The sequence below is a fragment of the Entamoeba invadens genome, assembly GCF_000330505.1.
Source record: "Entamoeba invadens IP1 unplaced genomic scaffold scaff_1105074726715, whole genome shotgun sequence".
NCBI lineage: Eukaryota > Evosea > Mastigamoebida > Endamoebidae > Entamoeba > Entamoeba invadens.
Genome location: NW_004440286.1, coordinates 432,036 through 448,303, shown reverse-complemented (window position 1 = coordinate 448,303; position 16,268 = coordinate 432,036). Strand labels below are relative to the sequence as shown.

Genomic DNA, 16,268 nt, shown 5'->3' with positions numbered 1-16,268 from the left:
ATAATATATTATTACTAGTAAAAAGTAATGCCTCATAATGAATTGTTGTTCAAGATGTATTATAGAGGTATGTCTTCGTTATGAGGTGTTCGACATATAAAAACTCGAAATAAGCTTTTAAAACAAACAAATGGACAAAGAAGTGTTATCCCATGTTTTTATTTACACTGAAAGTTTTTCAACTGTATTCAAATTGATGTGTGTTTCCAAGAAATGTCAAGACGTCTTCCACTCTCTTAAGATAAACCCATACATCACTGACGTCTTTCTCCCAAACAAGTTATTTAAATATTTCCCAAGTCTCATTACTTTACGTTTTCCTATCGACAAAATCAGACTATTTGAAAAAGAAGAAATCAATCAAATTAAATTTATCGACTTGGGTCTTCACACCAAGACTGATATGACAGTAGTACCACCACATTTCATCACAAAGATTGTCGCAATCTACATCAACGCTAACACCACTTTCAGTCTGACTGGCTGCACTAAATTATTAACTGCAAAACTCAATGTAACCAATAACAAGGACCTCAACGTGGCCTGCATCCCAAACCTCAGGACTCTTTATTATGAAACCCAACTCCCTAATATCTCGATGAAAAAAATTAGAAAAATGAGTGAATTAAACAAAAACCTCAATCTCATAATTCTTCCCCACTCATCTCAAAATTACAGCCCCGTCACGGTGTCCCGGGGGTCTGTTAAGTTTGTCCAAGATCTACTCACTGAGAAACACACCCCTTCTATTGAAGGCAACATATTCAGAGCAAAAACCGACTCTTTTATTATAGAAGATTATGAGAACATGCTATTTCATAGTCAGGTATCAGAAATACATATAGAGTGTACTACAATGGGTGTTTTGACGTTAGATTTGGAAAGGTTCAAACTCCTCACTGTGTTGGAAATAATAAGTGAAGACGTTAAGAACTTGACTGTGACACTCCCGACGTTCCACGAGACAAATACAAATCGCGTGAAGATTGTGTCGAAAGCAAAGAACTTGATAATAAATCGGCTTGAGTGCTCATCAAAATTTGAGGAAATGTATTTGGAAGGGTCGATGAGGAATTGTCTTTTTAAGACGGGAAGTGTGATTGAGAAATTAACACTCAAAACGACTGCACAGGTTACAAATACAAATGTTGAAAAAGTGAGTTGGAAAGAGATTACGTATGAAGGGAATTTTGGCGCAAAGGAATTGACCGTCACGCCATTCCGGAGCCGCATCATTAAAGTCAACATCCCCACATTAAAAACGTTTTTTGTGATTTATGAAAACAAAAAACAAAAATTTGTGGATGTCAAAAATTGGTTCAAAAAAGAAGTGGCAGAAAAAATCGGCGATTGTAGGTATGCTGCATACCTCGTCGAACAAGGGAAGCCTAACAAGTTACTTGTATCAAACGATGAAGACGTTTTGAAAGAGGTGAAAAAGAAAGAGGACGTTCTACAATCGGACAAAGAGGACCTTGGGATGTACGAGGACTTGGAATCAAAGTACGAACCAATGAGAAGAGAAAAACCAAATGAGTGGTGGTGATTTTAAAATCTAATTGGAGAGGTGATGTATAGTTACTTTTATAACTCTTTTATTAAAATTATATAGTTATTCTGTGAAATGAAAAATGACAAGGATTTCATTGTCAGAATCTCAATCCATCAGTAAATGTGGAACGAAGTGTCATTTCAAGCTAATAATACAAAATAGAATCAACTGAATAATTTCAGATTAATAAAATAAACCATATTTGAGTCTGCGATAGTAATTGTGACTTCTCCCTGCGACACATCGATTCCAAGTGGTTTTCCATCAATCCCGATCTTCTCCAGCTCCACCATTCCTGTGACATTTCCTTCCTTGAATCTCACAATTCTCTTATTTCCCGTATCGCTGACGTAAACCTCATCTTCATATGTTGCCATATACGTCGGTCTGACCAGTTTTTCTTTAATTCCCCACACTCCTTCGCACTTATTAGTTTTCAGATCAAAGACAACTATACTTCCCCTCCATTCGTCCAAAATGAGAAGTTGATTTTTGTGATTGATTCGAACGCAACTGGGGTATAAAAACCCGCCGACAATCGATCGTTCAAATCTCCCTCTCAAGTCAAACTGGCAGATCCTATGATTCAACCCGTCCGAGACAAAAAGTTTGTCGCCCCACAAGCAAACGCTGCTCGGCTCACAAAATTTGCCCACTTCCTTCCCAAACCCTCCAAAGCATGCTATCGTCCGTTTGTTCTTGTCGTAGATCGACACCGTATGGCTCCCGCGGTCCGCGCTGTAATACCGGATCCCCACACACACGTCCACCGCATTTTGTAGCTCGCACGACCTTGGAAAGACTTTCGTGATTTGCGGCGACTGGACGATATTGAACTCAAACAGTTTCATCGTCTTATTCGCGTCATCTCCAACGATGAACGTCGACGGGGAAAGGGCCTTAATAAATGTGAGGCGAGGGATAAAGTACTCGTCGCCTTGTTGAATGATTTCGGTCGGGACGACGTCAGTCGCGAGATTTTCTGTTGGAATTGGCGCCTGGTCATATTCGCTCGTTAATAAACTCGGCAAAGGAAAATGAAATGTTTGGGTGCAATTGAACGAGCTGTTTGTAATTAACGACTCGTCTGAATTTAACGAGTTGTTTGAATAATTTGTGATGATGACGTCGAAAGAAGTGAGAGGGGAAGAGGCGAAATGTGTTTGTTGATGGGAAGGGAGTTGTTTTGAAGAAGTGAAGTTGTACAAATTTTCCGGAGGAAGTGCGGGAAGTGTGGAGTCGAGTGATTCGAACTTCTGTTTCTGAGTTTTGACCTTCTCGAGGAGGGACTCGAACTTCTCGAAGTTGTCTGAGAGAGGGTCGTCGCTACAACTTTTTTGAACTTCGACGCGTTCGACGTTTTCTTCTTTTTTTTTAGTTGTTTCGAGTTTCTCGGGAAGGTCAGCCGTCTTTTCGTATTGAGGGATTTGAGGGAGAGAGAAATGTGAAGAATCTTTTCTGGATTGTTGAGCTTTAAAAGTTGTGAGTGTGTGTTTGTATTCGAAAAGATCTGCTTGTATTTCGTAATACCGTTCGTATATATCTTGCAGTAATTCCTTTAATCGTGCGATGAAGTGATTACACTTGGGTAAGATTTGTGAAGTGCCTTCCATATACTTTGTATGATACTGCACCGTATCTCTAAAATGCTCGAGAACATCAATCGTACTCTCTGCTTTACTTATGAGTTGACTGAAATATAGAAGTTGTGATTCAAGTGCAAATCTTGTTTGTTCGAAGACTCGTTCTAGTCGTTTCAGGTATAGGTCCCTCTTCTTCGAGTGAACCTCACTCATCGTTCCTAGTGTTTGTTTTTTTCTTTTTTTGTCTCATTTTTCTCTTTTGTCTTTCAACCGTTTTTTTACTTTTTTATTTAGGTAGGTCTTTTACTATTTTATTTAACTGTTTTTATTATAATATTTAGTTTTTTTTTCATTATTTATCAACGAATTTTTCATATAACAATAATTAGTATTATTATAGTAAAATTACTAGTATTGATCTTGTTATTAGTATGACAATAATAATAATAACTAATAGTATTTGAAACTATATATTCTATAATTAAACTATTGTATTTAATACATACAATTAAATCTATACTGATATTAGTAAATATATTAAATATATGGATTATAGAGAAATGGAGTGTTTATTATGATTATCATCCCAACTGGCTTTGGTTATAAAAAACTCAAAAACCCTAAAAAGCCAAATGCCACACTTTAAGTCGCTCCCCAACAAAAAGTCAGACCAACACCGGTTGAAACCAATTATTTCGAAGTATATGACAAGAAGTCAGGCGATTAAACGCCTTTCATTGAACATGTCACAATTTCGACGTCTTTGCATCTTAAAGGGTATTCATCCCCGTGTACCTCCAAAGACGACCGAAGCGCAAGAGCGCCAAATCTTTTATACCAGGGACGACATCTCATCGTTGGTTCACGACAAAGTCACAGCAAAGCTTTTGAGCATGCGAGCGTTCAAGAAGAAACTTCAACGTCTTGAGAATCGTAAAGAATTTGGAACAAAGAAAATAGTCGAGCGCAGTTGTGTTCCACAACTTGATTTGAAAGATACCATTCGTGAAAGATATCCGACATTTGCAGACTGTTTAAAGGATCTGGGAGACTGTTTGTCGATGGTGTACATGTTTGCGTCACAAGGACTGACCACTGGCGAACGTTCGCAACACGTCAAATTAGCGCGGAGATATGTCCTTGAATGGGAGGCCTATGTGAAACATCAGGGTTTGCTCCGAAAGTGTTTCATTAGTACTAAGGGTTTCTTCTATACGGCTTCTGTTTGTGGGATCCCAGTGACTTGGATAGTCCCCCACGAGTTCATGATCGAGAAGAGTGAAACCGTCGACTTTAACGTCCTTCACGAGTTCCTCAACTTCTATGTCATTTTGATGAAGTTTGTCTGTTTCAAGTTATACAACACTGCTGGTCTTGTCTACCCCCCACGTATTGATTATGTCCCGGGGACTGAGTTTCTTGGAGAGGTCCACGTTGAGAGAATTGCAGAAAGCAAAAAGAAGACGTTTGAGATTAAACAGATCAAGCAAGAGAAGCCGATTGTTGTCGACGAACTGATTGATGTGAAAGATGCGGTGAAAGGAAGTGAGAATGCAATAGCCACAGAAATGGCGAAAGAAAGTGGTGTCAAATCCGATGAGACAATTGAGAAGGAAAAGATGGAGGAGTTGGACACGAACAATAGAATAGAAGAAGTCGACTTAGGGAATAGAAGTGGGCAAGGGTTAATGTCAGGGTTAGTGTTCTATGTTCAGAAAGAAGTAGCGCAGAATGTTAAATTTGTGATAGAATGTGTTGGTGGGATGATAGTGACTGATGTCAATGACGAACAAATCACACATCAAGTTGGTGAAAGAGGAGAACACAAGACGATAGCCCGAGAGTTTGTCCAACCCCAATGGATCTTCGACTGCGTCAATGAGAATTTCTTGTTGCCGTGTGCGGAGTATGAAATAGGAAAGAAATTACCACCACATTTGTCGCCTTATGGTAATGGGGATGGGGACTATATCAGTGAAAGAAGAAAAGAGTTGGACAACATCAAGAAGGGACATGAATACAATTACGACGAAGACGCCGAGAAGAAGGAAAAGGCATCAAAAGAGATTATTACTGAAGATATGGAAGGCGATTTTGTTAAAGGAATGCTCGAGGAACAAGGCAAAGAAATTCCAAAGCCTCACGAAGGACCAAAGAGTCTTAAAACTAAAGAGATGAAAGCAGAAGAAGATGAGAAGAAGCGTAAGATGGTCATGTTAGTCGGAAAGAAGAGAAGAGCCGTTATGAAGGACGAATTTGAACAGAGAAAGAAGAAGAGAACACTCAAAGGAATGCACGAGAAGTTGTTAGCGTCTAAGAAGCGCACAGACAAGAAGAGCGACGCATCTGATGAGTAAGTTGTCGTGGAATGAATTTTGAATGAGTTTTTTTCTTTTAGTTGAATTGTAGTTTATTTTTACTATATTTGTTTTACTATACTATTATAATAAAAATACAATAAAAAAGAAATCAAAGAACTAGTAAAATTTGTAGTAAAAGAGTTATATATGAATAGTACAAGTTGCAGAGAAAAATCAATGAAGGAACTTGAAAAAAACTTCAAAAGCATATTATACTTGTTATGAGCATTATTCTGGTGCTAGTAGCACTTACAGTAGCGAGTGGGAAGTGTTTGACGAATGAGATGTATAGAAACATGTTAGACGAGCGGTTTTTGATGGAAGACAAGTTAGTGAAATTAGACGCGCGAATCAGAGAGATAGAGGATATCGAACGGATCACAGAGGACCGCCTCAGTTTTTTGAAGCAACAAGAGGGATATGCGATATCGAAGAGAGCTATTAAAGATCTCAAGAAACAAGAGAAGCGTGTTGTAGCAGATTTGGTAGCGTCGAAGTTCAAGAAGGATCACATCCTCAGAATGTTGAGAAAAACACTGATGAATGTCCCTCTCAGGGCAAGAGAGGAAATTGTGAGGAGCGCACATTTGGAAAACAGAATGGACCAGATCATGTCACCCCTCGAAAGAGCAGATAAGATGGTCGACAAGATCCTCCACGAGACTTTCAAGGGAAAAAAGAACAACAAAAGCAAATAAGTCGAGTCACTGTGTCATGTCCGTTCTATGGTTTATTTATAGTTCAATTCTAACTTAAATAGATAGAGAAGTAATTTATAGTTTTATTATAATACCAATTTTGAAGTTATTTGGGTCATAAATCATCATCAGAAGAATAGTATATATATAGTAAAATGTATTATACAAAATAATACAATAAAGTAGAGTTTTTAACGAAATAGCTCAACTTCATTATATAGAATGACGTCAGAAGATGTGAATAGCTACTCAAAGACAGTTCAGTTTCTAAAGAACCACCGAAGCAGATTACAAGAACGAATTAAAGAACAGAACAAGGTGCTGTGTTGTCCCCCATTAAATCGACTTGATTTACTATTTGAGGAACACTTCTGTGGAGGACAAAAACAAGTGTTATACACTGAGTTAGGGAAAGTCAAACGGCGCGTATGTAACTACACTTCGTTGAGTACAAAAGCAGTTGTAACACATCCGTTGGGGTGCGAAAATAATTTAGTTGACATCCACCAAATACCAAGTAAACGGTTTTGTGTGGACAAGACTGAAATAGTTTGTCTCGTAACTGAAGAAGAATTTTGCGACGGTTTTGTCATCATCAGAACACCATGGGGGAATAGTCTCTCGTTCAAATTGAATGAACTGACTGAGAACGAGAAAACAACAATTGTCGTGTTGTCACAAGACCGCAAATTCTCTGTTCTTTTACTCATGAAAATGGATCATATGAAAAGTGCACAAGAGAATTACAACATCTATTTGCAAGAGAAGGATGTCCTTAGCACGAATAAGCCGGACGAAGACACTATTATAGTCAAAGACTGGTCCTTTTATACAACAAAAAGAAACTGGAAAGTCGACGTCGTTCAACACAATCAAAGCACTCAAATGAAAGTCAATGAAACAAATTTCTACAATATTAAAAATGGAGTTTTAGTGACAAACGAATGTGATTTCTTTAAACAACAATACAACGGAAAGACGTACTACGTGTGTACAATCGACATTTCAGTTTTTAAAGAAGATTTTATACTTCCAACACCTTATGGTGAAAAAGTGCCAGTAACTGTAAAAGGTGTTTTGCCATGGAAAGACTATATACTCCATCAAATACAAAACAAACCAAACGAATTTGTGTTTGTCTCATTTGTCGAGTCACTTTATAAAGTCAACGAACTCAACATTGTCAGAAATGTTCAAAATGAATATGTACCAAATGAGAGTGGTGTCGATTATTTTGCTTATTACGATAGAGGTTTTATCTACAACGCTGGAAAGTATAAGGAGGACGTGGATAGACTCCCCGTCTTCTTTCCAATTTTGTTCAACAACAAAGACGACTGGAAAGTGTTTTACAGAATCGGGGAAGTACAAAAAACATATTTCTTGTTTAAAGTGTTAAAAGAAGATATGGTTCTCGAGGTTGATGTAATAAGCTCTTAATACCACCAAAATCAATACACTGTCTAAGTATAGTTGTTTTATTATTAAAATATAGTTTTTATTTTAAACAATGGTATTACTGGTATTTTTCTTATTTTAAATTAGATTAAATGGATTTATTATTGTACTTTTAAAAACAATTCACTTTAAAATTCCGATTTTAAAAAGATTTTGTTTGTTTGAATTGTGATAAAAAAAGAGTTAATTAAGCCAAAAAGTTGTAATGAACTATATATTATAATAATGTTGTTATAAATTATAATTGAAATGGATTTTTTGACGGCTTTTGATATAACATGTTGTAACTAATAATTGTTCTATAAATAATATATTACCAATAGCATTATTCAATTCTTTTGATTGAACCCGATTTTTTTATAATACAATAGTGTTAAATGTATTGGAAATGTTTGATTTGGTCAGAGGTTAGAATAATTGCCAAATATGTACAAATAATTCTTATGGTTTTGTCACTAATAGTATAATAATTACATATTTAACCATTGAAAATATTTTTAGTTACATGTTTTCGTTTATAATGGACGTTTTTAATCAAACACAGTTTGAAAAAGTCTAAATTTAAAAAGAAGTTAAAATGTAGTTTTAAGAGGAGTTAAGCCGTAAGGAACAATCGTGTTTTATTTATTATAAAGTGTTAGAAATAACAGAAAAAAACTTAAATTGCATAACCAAAGAAAGAAAAGAAAAAAGAGTTGACCAAAAAAGGTAAAAAATAATATTTAAAGAGCAATTGTTATATTTTTTTGCACAATGTTAATAAAAATCTAAGAAACCCTATTTTTCCCCATTTGAGTACAGTTTCGAGTATTATAAGTATTAAATATGATAAAAACTCCCGAATTTGTAAATCAAAATATGCTCGTAGTAGATAGTCGATTAAAACACTCAACCAAAATCGCCAGTAAAAAGCAATACTGTATTACTATTATGAATCGATACTTTATTTTTATATATTGTGTTTATTACGGGTTTTGAAAATGAAAGTAATTACTTTTTAGAAGGAATTCGCCAAATGTTTTAACCGCCATGACAAAAAATAGCCGTTAAAGACTTGAAATGTGACGTGTTGTCTTATAAAAAATTGATTACATTCGAACATTTTTCATATAAAAAAAGTCCATTATTTCAATTTGAAAAACCCAAATCTTTTTATTGGGAAAACACGTCATGTTGAGATGCGACAAAATCCAATTAAAAAAAGCGAAAAACGGTTATAACACCAACAATCCCTATAAAGCTTTTTTAAAGTAATAACAGTGTTCTATTCTTATTTTACTTTAAAAAAAATTACACCTATTTTTCAAGCATTCATGCTGACTCTCGCAACTATTTAAGTGCTCAAAACTTATTCCATTTGGTGATGTCCGACACTAGTGAAGCAAGGTTTTTCAAGTCAAAATACGACTACAAGAACTTTGAAACATATCAACAAATGTTTCTTCTCGGTCTTCTCAACACTAGGTGCTCTTTCACGCTCAAGAAACAAAGAAAACAAACAACCATATCAGAGACCACGCCTTTGTTAAAGACTTTAAACTTTGGCAATGAAACCATTGATTTTATTCAGTTGACAGACGTTTTGAGCCGACCTCAACTTGAACAAGAATATAGAAAAGGAATTAACAAACAAACTGCGTTCAGAAGATACGAAAAAAACAAGAGAGTAATAACTATTAACACATTGTATGACATCTGTTTAGAATTGGGGTTCTTCTTTGACTCCAAATTAGCTCGGAAATCAAAAAAGACTAAACGGATCGATCGAATACTGTGTGTCTTTTTTAATGGAACTTTTATTTTTACTCAAGAAGAGCTCATTCAAATGGGAGATAAGATAAACATATACATCGTTGAAAAAATGAAAAATGGAACAGAAATAACCATAGATAAGAACGATACCACCATTTATCAAATACTCAGCAACAAACTACCAAGTGCCATTTCATGTTAATTGTATTACTTATAATTGTTATTCAATTCTTTTTATAACACAACATTCAACATATAACAGTCCATCTAAACAGTTTGATTCAACTTTTAATTGATTTAAATCAACCCAATTAAAAAGGATCTTTACCATCAATTTCTCTTCTTTTTCTAAAGTACGTTCCAAGTAATAAATATGATTGGTATTACTTTATACCAAATAAAAACCTCTTCAACGAAAAGGTTACAGAAACTGATGAACTAAAAATTGGTAACTTTAAAGCAACATTTAAGTGTTGCTTTCGCTTTAAATTTCCAACTTCATTATCATAAGAAAACAATAAACAGATGAATTACTGAACTAATGGTTCGTTGTATATTTCAGGCGATTTCATGACTTCAACCTCTTCCTTTTCCTCTGTTTTCTCTTCTGATTTTTGTTCCGACTTAACAGCGTCAATCGCCTCTCTATACTTCTGTAAACTCTTTGGTATGGCGACGACCTTAGCCAGCCTGCTTCCGCTTGGGAGGTACATCCCTTCCGGGTTTTTAATGATTAAGTTGATTCCCATTAACGTCTTTTTGAAAAGAAATTGAACTGCGTTGAACTTGAATGACGACCTTCCAACATTATTTCCTTCGTCGCATGGGTCTTCGATGACCAGTGAGTCTTCCTCAAAGAGATTTTTCTCAACCAAGCTAAAAAAGCCGTGTTGGTACGAGACCCCCGTCTTCCCCATTTTAAAGATGTTTCCATAGAAATTGAGAAACTCGACAAGTGCTCTCCCGAGGGAATGTTGTGGGTAGAACTTCAAGAATGTTGCTGTGAGTAAGACTATAGCATATGAACCGATTCCGCCATGGTACGGTTCGTTCAAATTGTTCTGAAAGACTAAGTACTTAACAAAGAGGGCTATCTCTTGTGTGAATTGTGATGAAGTTAATAGAGAATGTGTAAGTGCAGAGGAGTCGATACCCCCCTCACAGTTGATAGACAAGTCTATAGAGATCGTTGTATCCAAATCTAACAGTTTAATGATAGGGACTTTAGCGTTCGTTATTACGTCCTCGACTCGCAGAAATTTCGACGATCGACAGATGGTACTGATCTTGAAGAGCAATTTCTTCACTTGGTTTTTTGACACCTCTTCGGAGAAGGATAAGACTAAATCAATGTCGCTGGAAGGTAATGAAAATCCAGAGACGTAACTCCCGTATATCGTGACTTCGCATCCGGGATATCTGTTTGTTAAGAGTTGACTCACTTTTTGATAACTTATTTGTCGGAGTTCTTGTTCGTTTGGCGTGAGTGAGATGTATCGAGTGAACAACTTGATTTCTTCCGTTAGTGTCAATTTATCAGTTGGACACACCGACCGTAACCACATCTCTAAGTTTTATTAGTTATTGAATTGTTCTTCAATTAGAAAAGAAGTAGGGTTTTTAATGATTCCATAACTGCATTCTATTTCTATTCTTTTACTTTTTTCTTGTTTTTTCACTTCAATTGCGTCATATCAACTTACTTCATTTTTTTAAAACACTTTTGGGATGTAAAAATGGTTTTTTTTCTCATTTAAGTAATTTGTGTTTTGGCGATTGAATTTTGTCTTCTTGTGGTTTATTTATAATTTATTTATAATTTATTTATAATAAATTAGAGTTTCATTGTGTTGATTTTTGGAAGTATAAATAATTACTATTTATCTATAATTAATTTATTTGATATCAAATAGTTAAATAAACTATATAAATACTATAGTTATGTCGTGTGTTATTCCTCGATTTGTTGAATAACGAAGTCTTCGAGTTCTTTGACTGTTTCAAAAGTTTTCAGCGTATTCTCTTTGATGTAATGTTCGATTAGTTCGTGACCGTTTCCATATAAGACACCCACTGCATCGACTCCAGACTTCTTTGCCATCACAAATCCAGGAGATAAATCATCGATTACTAAGATATCGGATGATACTAAATTGTATTTTATTTTTAAGTCATCAATGGGAAAAGTATTTGGTTTACAGAGTTCGGGGTGTCCGTGAACACTTCCATATATAATGTCTGGTTTCATCCCAACCATTTGATAATGCCCTTCGATAACTACTGCACGAGAGTGTGAACATACTGCAATAATTCCTCCCAATTTTTTATATGAACTTAGGAAGTCAATTATCCCTTCAAAAAAGGGAGGAGAGTGTTGCTTACTATATTCTACCCACATGTCTATTTCATGCTTCATTTCTTCATATGAAAGCCCCATTACTTCGTGTTGGTACGTCCCAAAGTCCGACTCCCAGAGCATTAAATACCATTTTTGAAGAGTGAGTGGGACAAAAGACTTTGGCATATATTGTTTCTATAAAGTTAAGAGTCTAATCTATTTTTAAATAAAACGTGTTACTACATTTGTTTAATAATTCTAATTTATTTATTAACTTATTTGTAAATTGGCGCATCTACTTTATTTATATTTAAATTACAAACACAATACTCCATATACGCTGGATAATTAACACTGGGTGTGGAATCTACTGTTGTGTCGTCGTGGTCCAAAACAATCGCCTTGTACCGCAAACACATTACTTGAGCTTTCTAGATTAGGGTTATAGAACACTAATTATTTTTTCGTCTCATTGTCTGGTTATGGAAGCAAAATTATAAACTCTTTTGATACCATTAAAATTATTATATTTACTATATATATTTAATACAATTCTAAACAATAGAATAATAATATCAAAAATTGTATTATAAATTATAATATTTTAAATTACTGTTATAATATTTATTATTAAATATTAATTTTTATTTTTAGAAAGATAATAATAAAATAGTATTCATTATTATAAAATATAATTAGAGTACTTGCTACAACGTTGTACACTACTCAAACGTTGTACACTTTACGAATATTAGACTTGTTTTCCAAATTTTTTTGGGTATTAGGATAAAAACAAAAATAGCAGCAAAAAATAAAAATGCACTTTTGGGAAAAATCAAAATAAAATCCCGAAAAATAGGATAAAAAAATATGGAAAAGTCGGGTGTACAACGTTGTTGGTGTACAACGTTTACGGACTGACTCTATTTGAAAAAAACAGAAGTATTTTAACCGCAAAAGTACATTGATGGTAATTATTGTTTTGTTTTTAAATCAAAAAAGTATAATTAAAAGGAAAGTAATCCTTAAATGGTTGAATTGTGTTTCATTCAAATGAAATTTACGATAATCCAAGACTATGAAATTGAAGAATCTTTGATTAAATATATCAAAAAGCCGACAAATAATGAACTGATAATTCCATTGATGTTCGGCAAGAAAGATAAAAACAAGAAAAAGATGGTTATAGAGAAACGAGGACCTGTTGAAAGGTCACACATAGGTTTCTCTTCAACTGGGGAATTGGAAGTAGAAAATTTACCATCGGCTTGGGTTGCCTTTTTTAAAAAGGCGGGGGTTAAAAAGTCTGATTTGGCAGACAAAGAAACTCGAGACAAAGTCTTCAAGTTGATGGCGTCTTCTTCTGTTGTGAATGATATGCAAAAAGAAGTTTCAAACAACCCAAATGCAGCAAAGGCACTTCGAAACACTATGAAACCACAGAAGAAGATCCCAGAAGGAATGACTGTAACCCCTATCACTCCACAGTTCATTAAACAACAACAAGACAAAGAGGTCAGCCGAACTATTCGAACTTCTACAACACCAGGTGTAGCTCCAACACCAATCAAAGAAACCAAAATCGAAACTAAACAACAGCCTTCAGTACATAAAAAACCAGTTGCTCCATATCATAAGTTTAACTCAAAAACTGTCACAAAACAACACACAACAAATCACACAGCACAGAGAGGGAAGGTTAACATCCCATCTGCTTTTGCTGAAGGCGATAAAAAGGACAGTTACAAACCTAAAACCTTCTATGAAAAAGTGGAAGAGAAAGAAAAGGAAAAACCAAAGACGTCGAACGTCAACAACAGTTCAAGCGTTGTCAAACCAACTCAAAACAAAAAGTTGTTACCACAAGCCGAGACAAAAACAGCCCCAGTGTATCAACGACAAAGCGCAATATCACAAAACCCGGCGTTCTCTAAATTTAATACACAACAAACCACAACAACGACACAACCAAAACGTGTTGTGAAAGAAGACAGTGATGATGATGAGATGTTCAAACCTACTGTAATTGGAAATGAATGGTCCGATGATGAAGAACAGAAGTGTGTTATTCCAAAGCCAGCAAAGAGTTATAAAACATCTCAAAAAAGCCCCGATATAAAGAAAGAGGTCAAACCAAAAGTACTTGAAACACCAAAAGAAGTGCAAAAACCTGTTGAAGAAAAGAAAGAAAAGTCGGTGTCCACTCAACAAAAAACACAAGCAAGCCAAAAAAGTGTCCACGAAAAGAAACAAGAAGCTTTTAATAAATTTAATACACCAACACCTTCTAATAGTTCACAACTGAAACCAAAGACTTATACATATCAAACTAAAACACCTTTAAAGAAGGAAAATACAGTAACACCTCCACAGAGCACTACTGGCTTTAAAAAACCATCTCCACCTTCTTCTCAAAAAACTCCACCACAAACAACAGTTAAAACAACTTGTGAGACCGTCACACCTCCACAAACTAAAAGTCCAAGTTTTAAAAGACCATCGCCACCTCCTCCAAAACAAGACCAAATCAAAATTAATGAAGACAAAGCAAAGGAAGAGAAATTGAAGCTTGAAAAGGAGAAACTTGAGAAGGAACAACAAGAGAAACGAGAAAAACAAGAGAAAGAAAAACAACAACGCGAGAAAGAAGAGAAGTTAAAAGCAGAGAAAGAAAAGGCGGACAAAGAGAAGGAAGAAAAACTTCGAGCGGACAAATTGAAAGAACAAAAACAGAAAGAAGAGAAAGCTCGTGCTGACAAAGAACGAGAGAAAATTGAGAAAGAAAAGGCATTAAAAGCACAAAAAGAACAAGAAGAACAACAAAAAGCTCAAAAACTGTTGGAACAAGCAGAACAAAAAGAACGCGAAGAAAGAGATAAAAATACACAACAAAAGACTGCAGCCGCACTCGCACCACCTTCATCACTTCCACCACCAAATGCACCACCCCCTGTTATCAAAAGTGGTGTTGAAAATGCCAACGCGGGAATCTCGTTCACACAGCTCATCTTTGCGCAGTCCGGCAATTTGAATAAGACTGAAATGAAAGAGAAGCAAGTGCAAGAGGATGAAGTGGTCTTAGCACTTCGCGGAATTTTAGATGAACGCCGAAAGGACATTGCAACGGAGTATTCCGATGACGAAGATGATTGGAGTGATGACGATTGGTAATTGATGTAATTTGCATTATTTCTTTACATTCATATCGCATTCAATGCGTATGTATTATATTATATATTATTATATACAAGTTACTCTCGATCATTAACAAAGACGATGAAATGAGAACAGTAGAAATCGTTGCAAAGACTCAAAAGGTCTTCGACGTGTTAGAAATGAAAGAAGACCACGTGGGAAAGTTCTTTGAGTTGTGCAACGAAGAAGAGCTCAACGCCTTTTTCAATAGAAGAATACAATTCGCTCGAATCACTAATGAAAAGACCAAGTGGTTTTAACCTATTTTGATTGATTTTTTATTGGTGTTTATTTTTTTGGTTGTTCGTTATAATCACATTCTCTGTCTTTTTTAATTCATATTTAAAACAGCGAAGGAGTAAGTCATTTTTTGGCAAGTGAGTTTGAAAAGAAAGAATATGAAGGTCAACAAAAAAATTCACCTTCTCCATCAGAAAATAGAAGGTGAGCATTCATTGGAAATAATAGACTTGCATCACAAAGACTTTAATTGATTTTAGCCAAAAGTAATTAAGAAATCTATTTTAATTCTTAAATATTGTCTATTTGATAATAACATTATGAATTAAATATAGTACAATGAAATGATAATGGGTTATAACATATTTTTGTAAATCAACAATACCAGTCAAAAAAGTTACTTTGTTCAAAAAATACCCTTCTATTTGTCATAATGTAGAATGTGAAATTGTTTTTTATTTTTGAAAGTTATTTTTAAAGTAAAATTGGGTTTTAATTAAACAAACAATCCAAATTCAAGAATGTATTTTTAAATGAAAGACAAACCAGTTATCTATTCGTTGTACCACAAATATACATTATTGACTGTAGTTATTTTATAATAAAATTATTATAACTACTAGAATTGTATATTTCAAAAAATAGAAATAGGAAAAAAGAAGGAATTTATAAATTTTTTCAGTTAGTTTTAGTTAATATTTTTAAAATGTGTATAGTTTAAATAGTATTAGAATAATTAAAAATATTTTTGTCAAAAACAAAGGTTGGGTATAAAAACAAAAAAATTTGTCATCTAGTCGCCACATTGATGAAAAATTTGAATGATTTACCATGATGGTTCGATACTTTTCTGAGTGGTCTCTATCATTAAACTACATTCTTATACTTAGTGATAGTCAGTGGCTTTTCATTCAATGATTAGTCACTGTATTGAAAGTAAAGAGTGATAATAATAATAATAATAATAATAATAATAATAATAATAATAATAATAATAATAATAATAATAATAATAATAATAATAATAATAATAATAATAATAATAATAATAATAATAATAATAATAATAATAATAATAATAATAATAATAAT

General features: G+C 34.3%; 9 protein-coding genes across 9 annotated transcripts; 6 read left to right on the top strand and 3 right to left on the bottom strand.

Annotated features, from left to right (window-relative positions):
- Nucleotides 1–130: 130 nt before the first annotated feature.
- On the top strand, nucleotides 131–1,546 carry EIN_487970 (hypothetical protein; the record flags this gene model as incomplete). Its single annotated transcript, XM_004256008.1, has 1 exon — nucleotides 131–1,546. One exon carries the CDS (start codon nucleotides 131–133, stop codon nucleotides 1,544–1,546), a length of 1,416 nt encoding a protein of 471 aa, XP_004256056.1.
- Nucleotides 1,547–1,716: 170 nt separating this feature from the next.
- Nucleotides 1,717–3,165, bottom strand: EIN_487960 (hypothetical protein; the record flags this gene model as incomplete). The annotated part of the gene is made up of 1 exon (XM_004256007.1): nucleotides 1,717–3,165. The coding sequence occupies one exon, from the start codon at nucleotides 3,163–3,165 to the stop codon at nucleotides 1,717–1,719; it is 1,449 nt and encodes a 482-aa protein (XP_004256055.1).
- Nucleotides 3,166–3,767: 602 nt separating this feature from the next.
- EIN_487950 (hypothetical protein) lies at nucleotides 3,768–5,492 on the top strand (the record flags this gene model as incomplete). The annotated part of the gene is made up of 1 exon (XM_004256006.1): nucleotides 3,768–5,492. One exon carries the CDS (start codon nucleotides 3,768–3,770, stop codon nucleotides 5,490–5,492), a length of 1,725 nt encoding a protein of 574 aa, XP_004256054.1.
- A 224-nt stretch (nucleotides 5,493–5,716) lies between these two features.
- Nucleotides 5,717–6,193, top strand: EIN_487940 (hypothetical protein; the record flags this gene model as incomplete). Its single annotated transcript, XM_004256005.1, has 1 exon — nucleotides 5,717–6,193. One exon carries the CDS (start codon nucleotides 5,717–5,719, stop codon nucleotides 6,191–6,193), a length of 477 nt encoding a protein of 158 aa, XP_004256053.1.
- Nucleotides 6,194–6,415: 222 nt separating this feature from the next.
- Nucleotides 6,416–7,633, top strand: EIN_487930 (hypothetical protein; the record flags this gene model as incomplete). The annotated part of the gene is made up of 1 exon (XM_004256004.1): nucleotides 6,416–7,633. The coding sequence occupies one exon, from the start codon at nucleotides 6,416–6,418 to the stop codon at nucleotides 7,631–7,633; it is 1,218 nt and encodes a 405-aa protein (XP_004256052.1).
- Nucleotides 7,634–9,014: 1,381 nt separating this feature from the next.
- Nucleotides 9,015–9,913, top strand: EIN_487920 (hypothetical protein; the record flags this gene model as incomplete). Its single annotated transcript, XM_004256003.1, has 3 exons — nucleotides 9,015–9,600; nucleotides 9,666–9,677; nucleotides 9,723–9,913. The coding sequence occupies 3 exons, from the start codon at nucleotides 9,015–9,017 to the stop codon at nucleotides 9,911–9,913; spliced, it is 789 nt and encodes a 262-aa protein (XP_004256051.1).
- A 20-nt stretch (nucleotides 9,914–9,933) lies between these two features.
- EIN_487910 (PAP-associated domain containing protein, putative) lies at nucleotides 9,934–10,968 on the bottom strand (the record flags this gene model as incomplete). Its single annotated transcript, XM_004256002.1, has 1 exon — nucleotides 9,934–10,968. The coding sequence occupies one exon, from the start codon at nucleotides 10,966–10,968 to the stop codon at nucleotides 9,934–9,936; it is 1,035 nt and encodes a 344-aa protein (XP_004256050.1).
- A 386-nt stretch (nucleotides 10,969–11,354) lies between these two features.
- On the bottom strand, nucleotides 11,355–11,927 carry EIN_487900 (hypothetical protein; the record flags this gene model as incomplete). Its single annotated transcript, XM_004256001.1, has 1 exon — nucleotides 11,355–11,927. The coding sequence occupies one exon, from the start codon at nucleotides 11,925–11,927 to the stop codon at nucleotides 11,355–11,357; it is 573 nt and encodes a 190-aa protein (XP_004256049.1).
- An 867-nt stretch (nucleotides 11,928–12,794) lies between these two features.
- Nucleotides 12,795–14,912, top strand: EIN_487890 (caldesmon, putative; the record flags this gene model as incomplete). The annotated part of the gene is made up of 1 exon (XM_004256000.1): nucleotides 12,795–14,912. One exon carries the CDS (start codon nucleotides 12,795–12,797, stop codon nucleotides 14,910–14,912), a length of 2,118 nt encoding a protein of 705 aa, XP_004256048.1.
- Nucleotides 14,913–16,268: the final 1,356 nt, after the last annotated feature.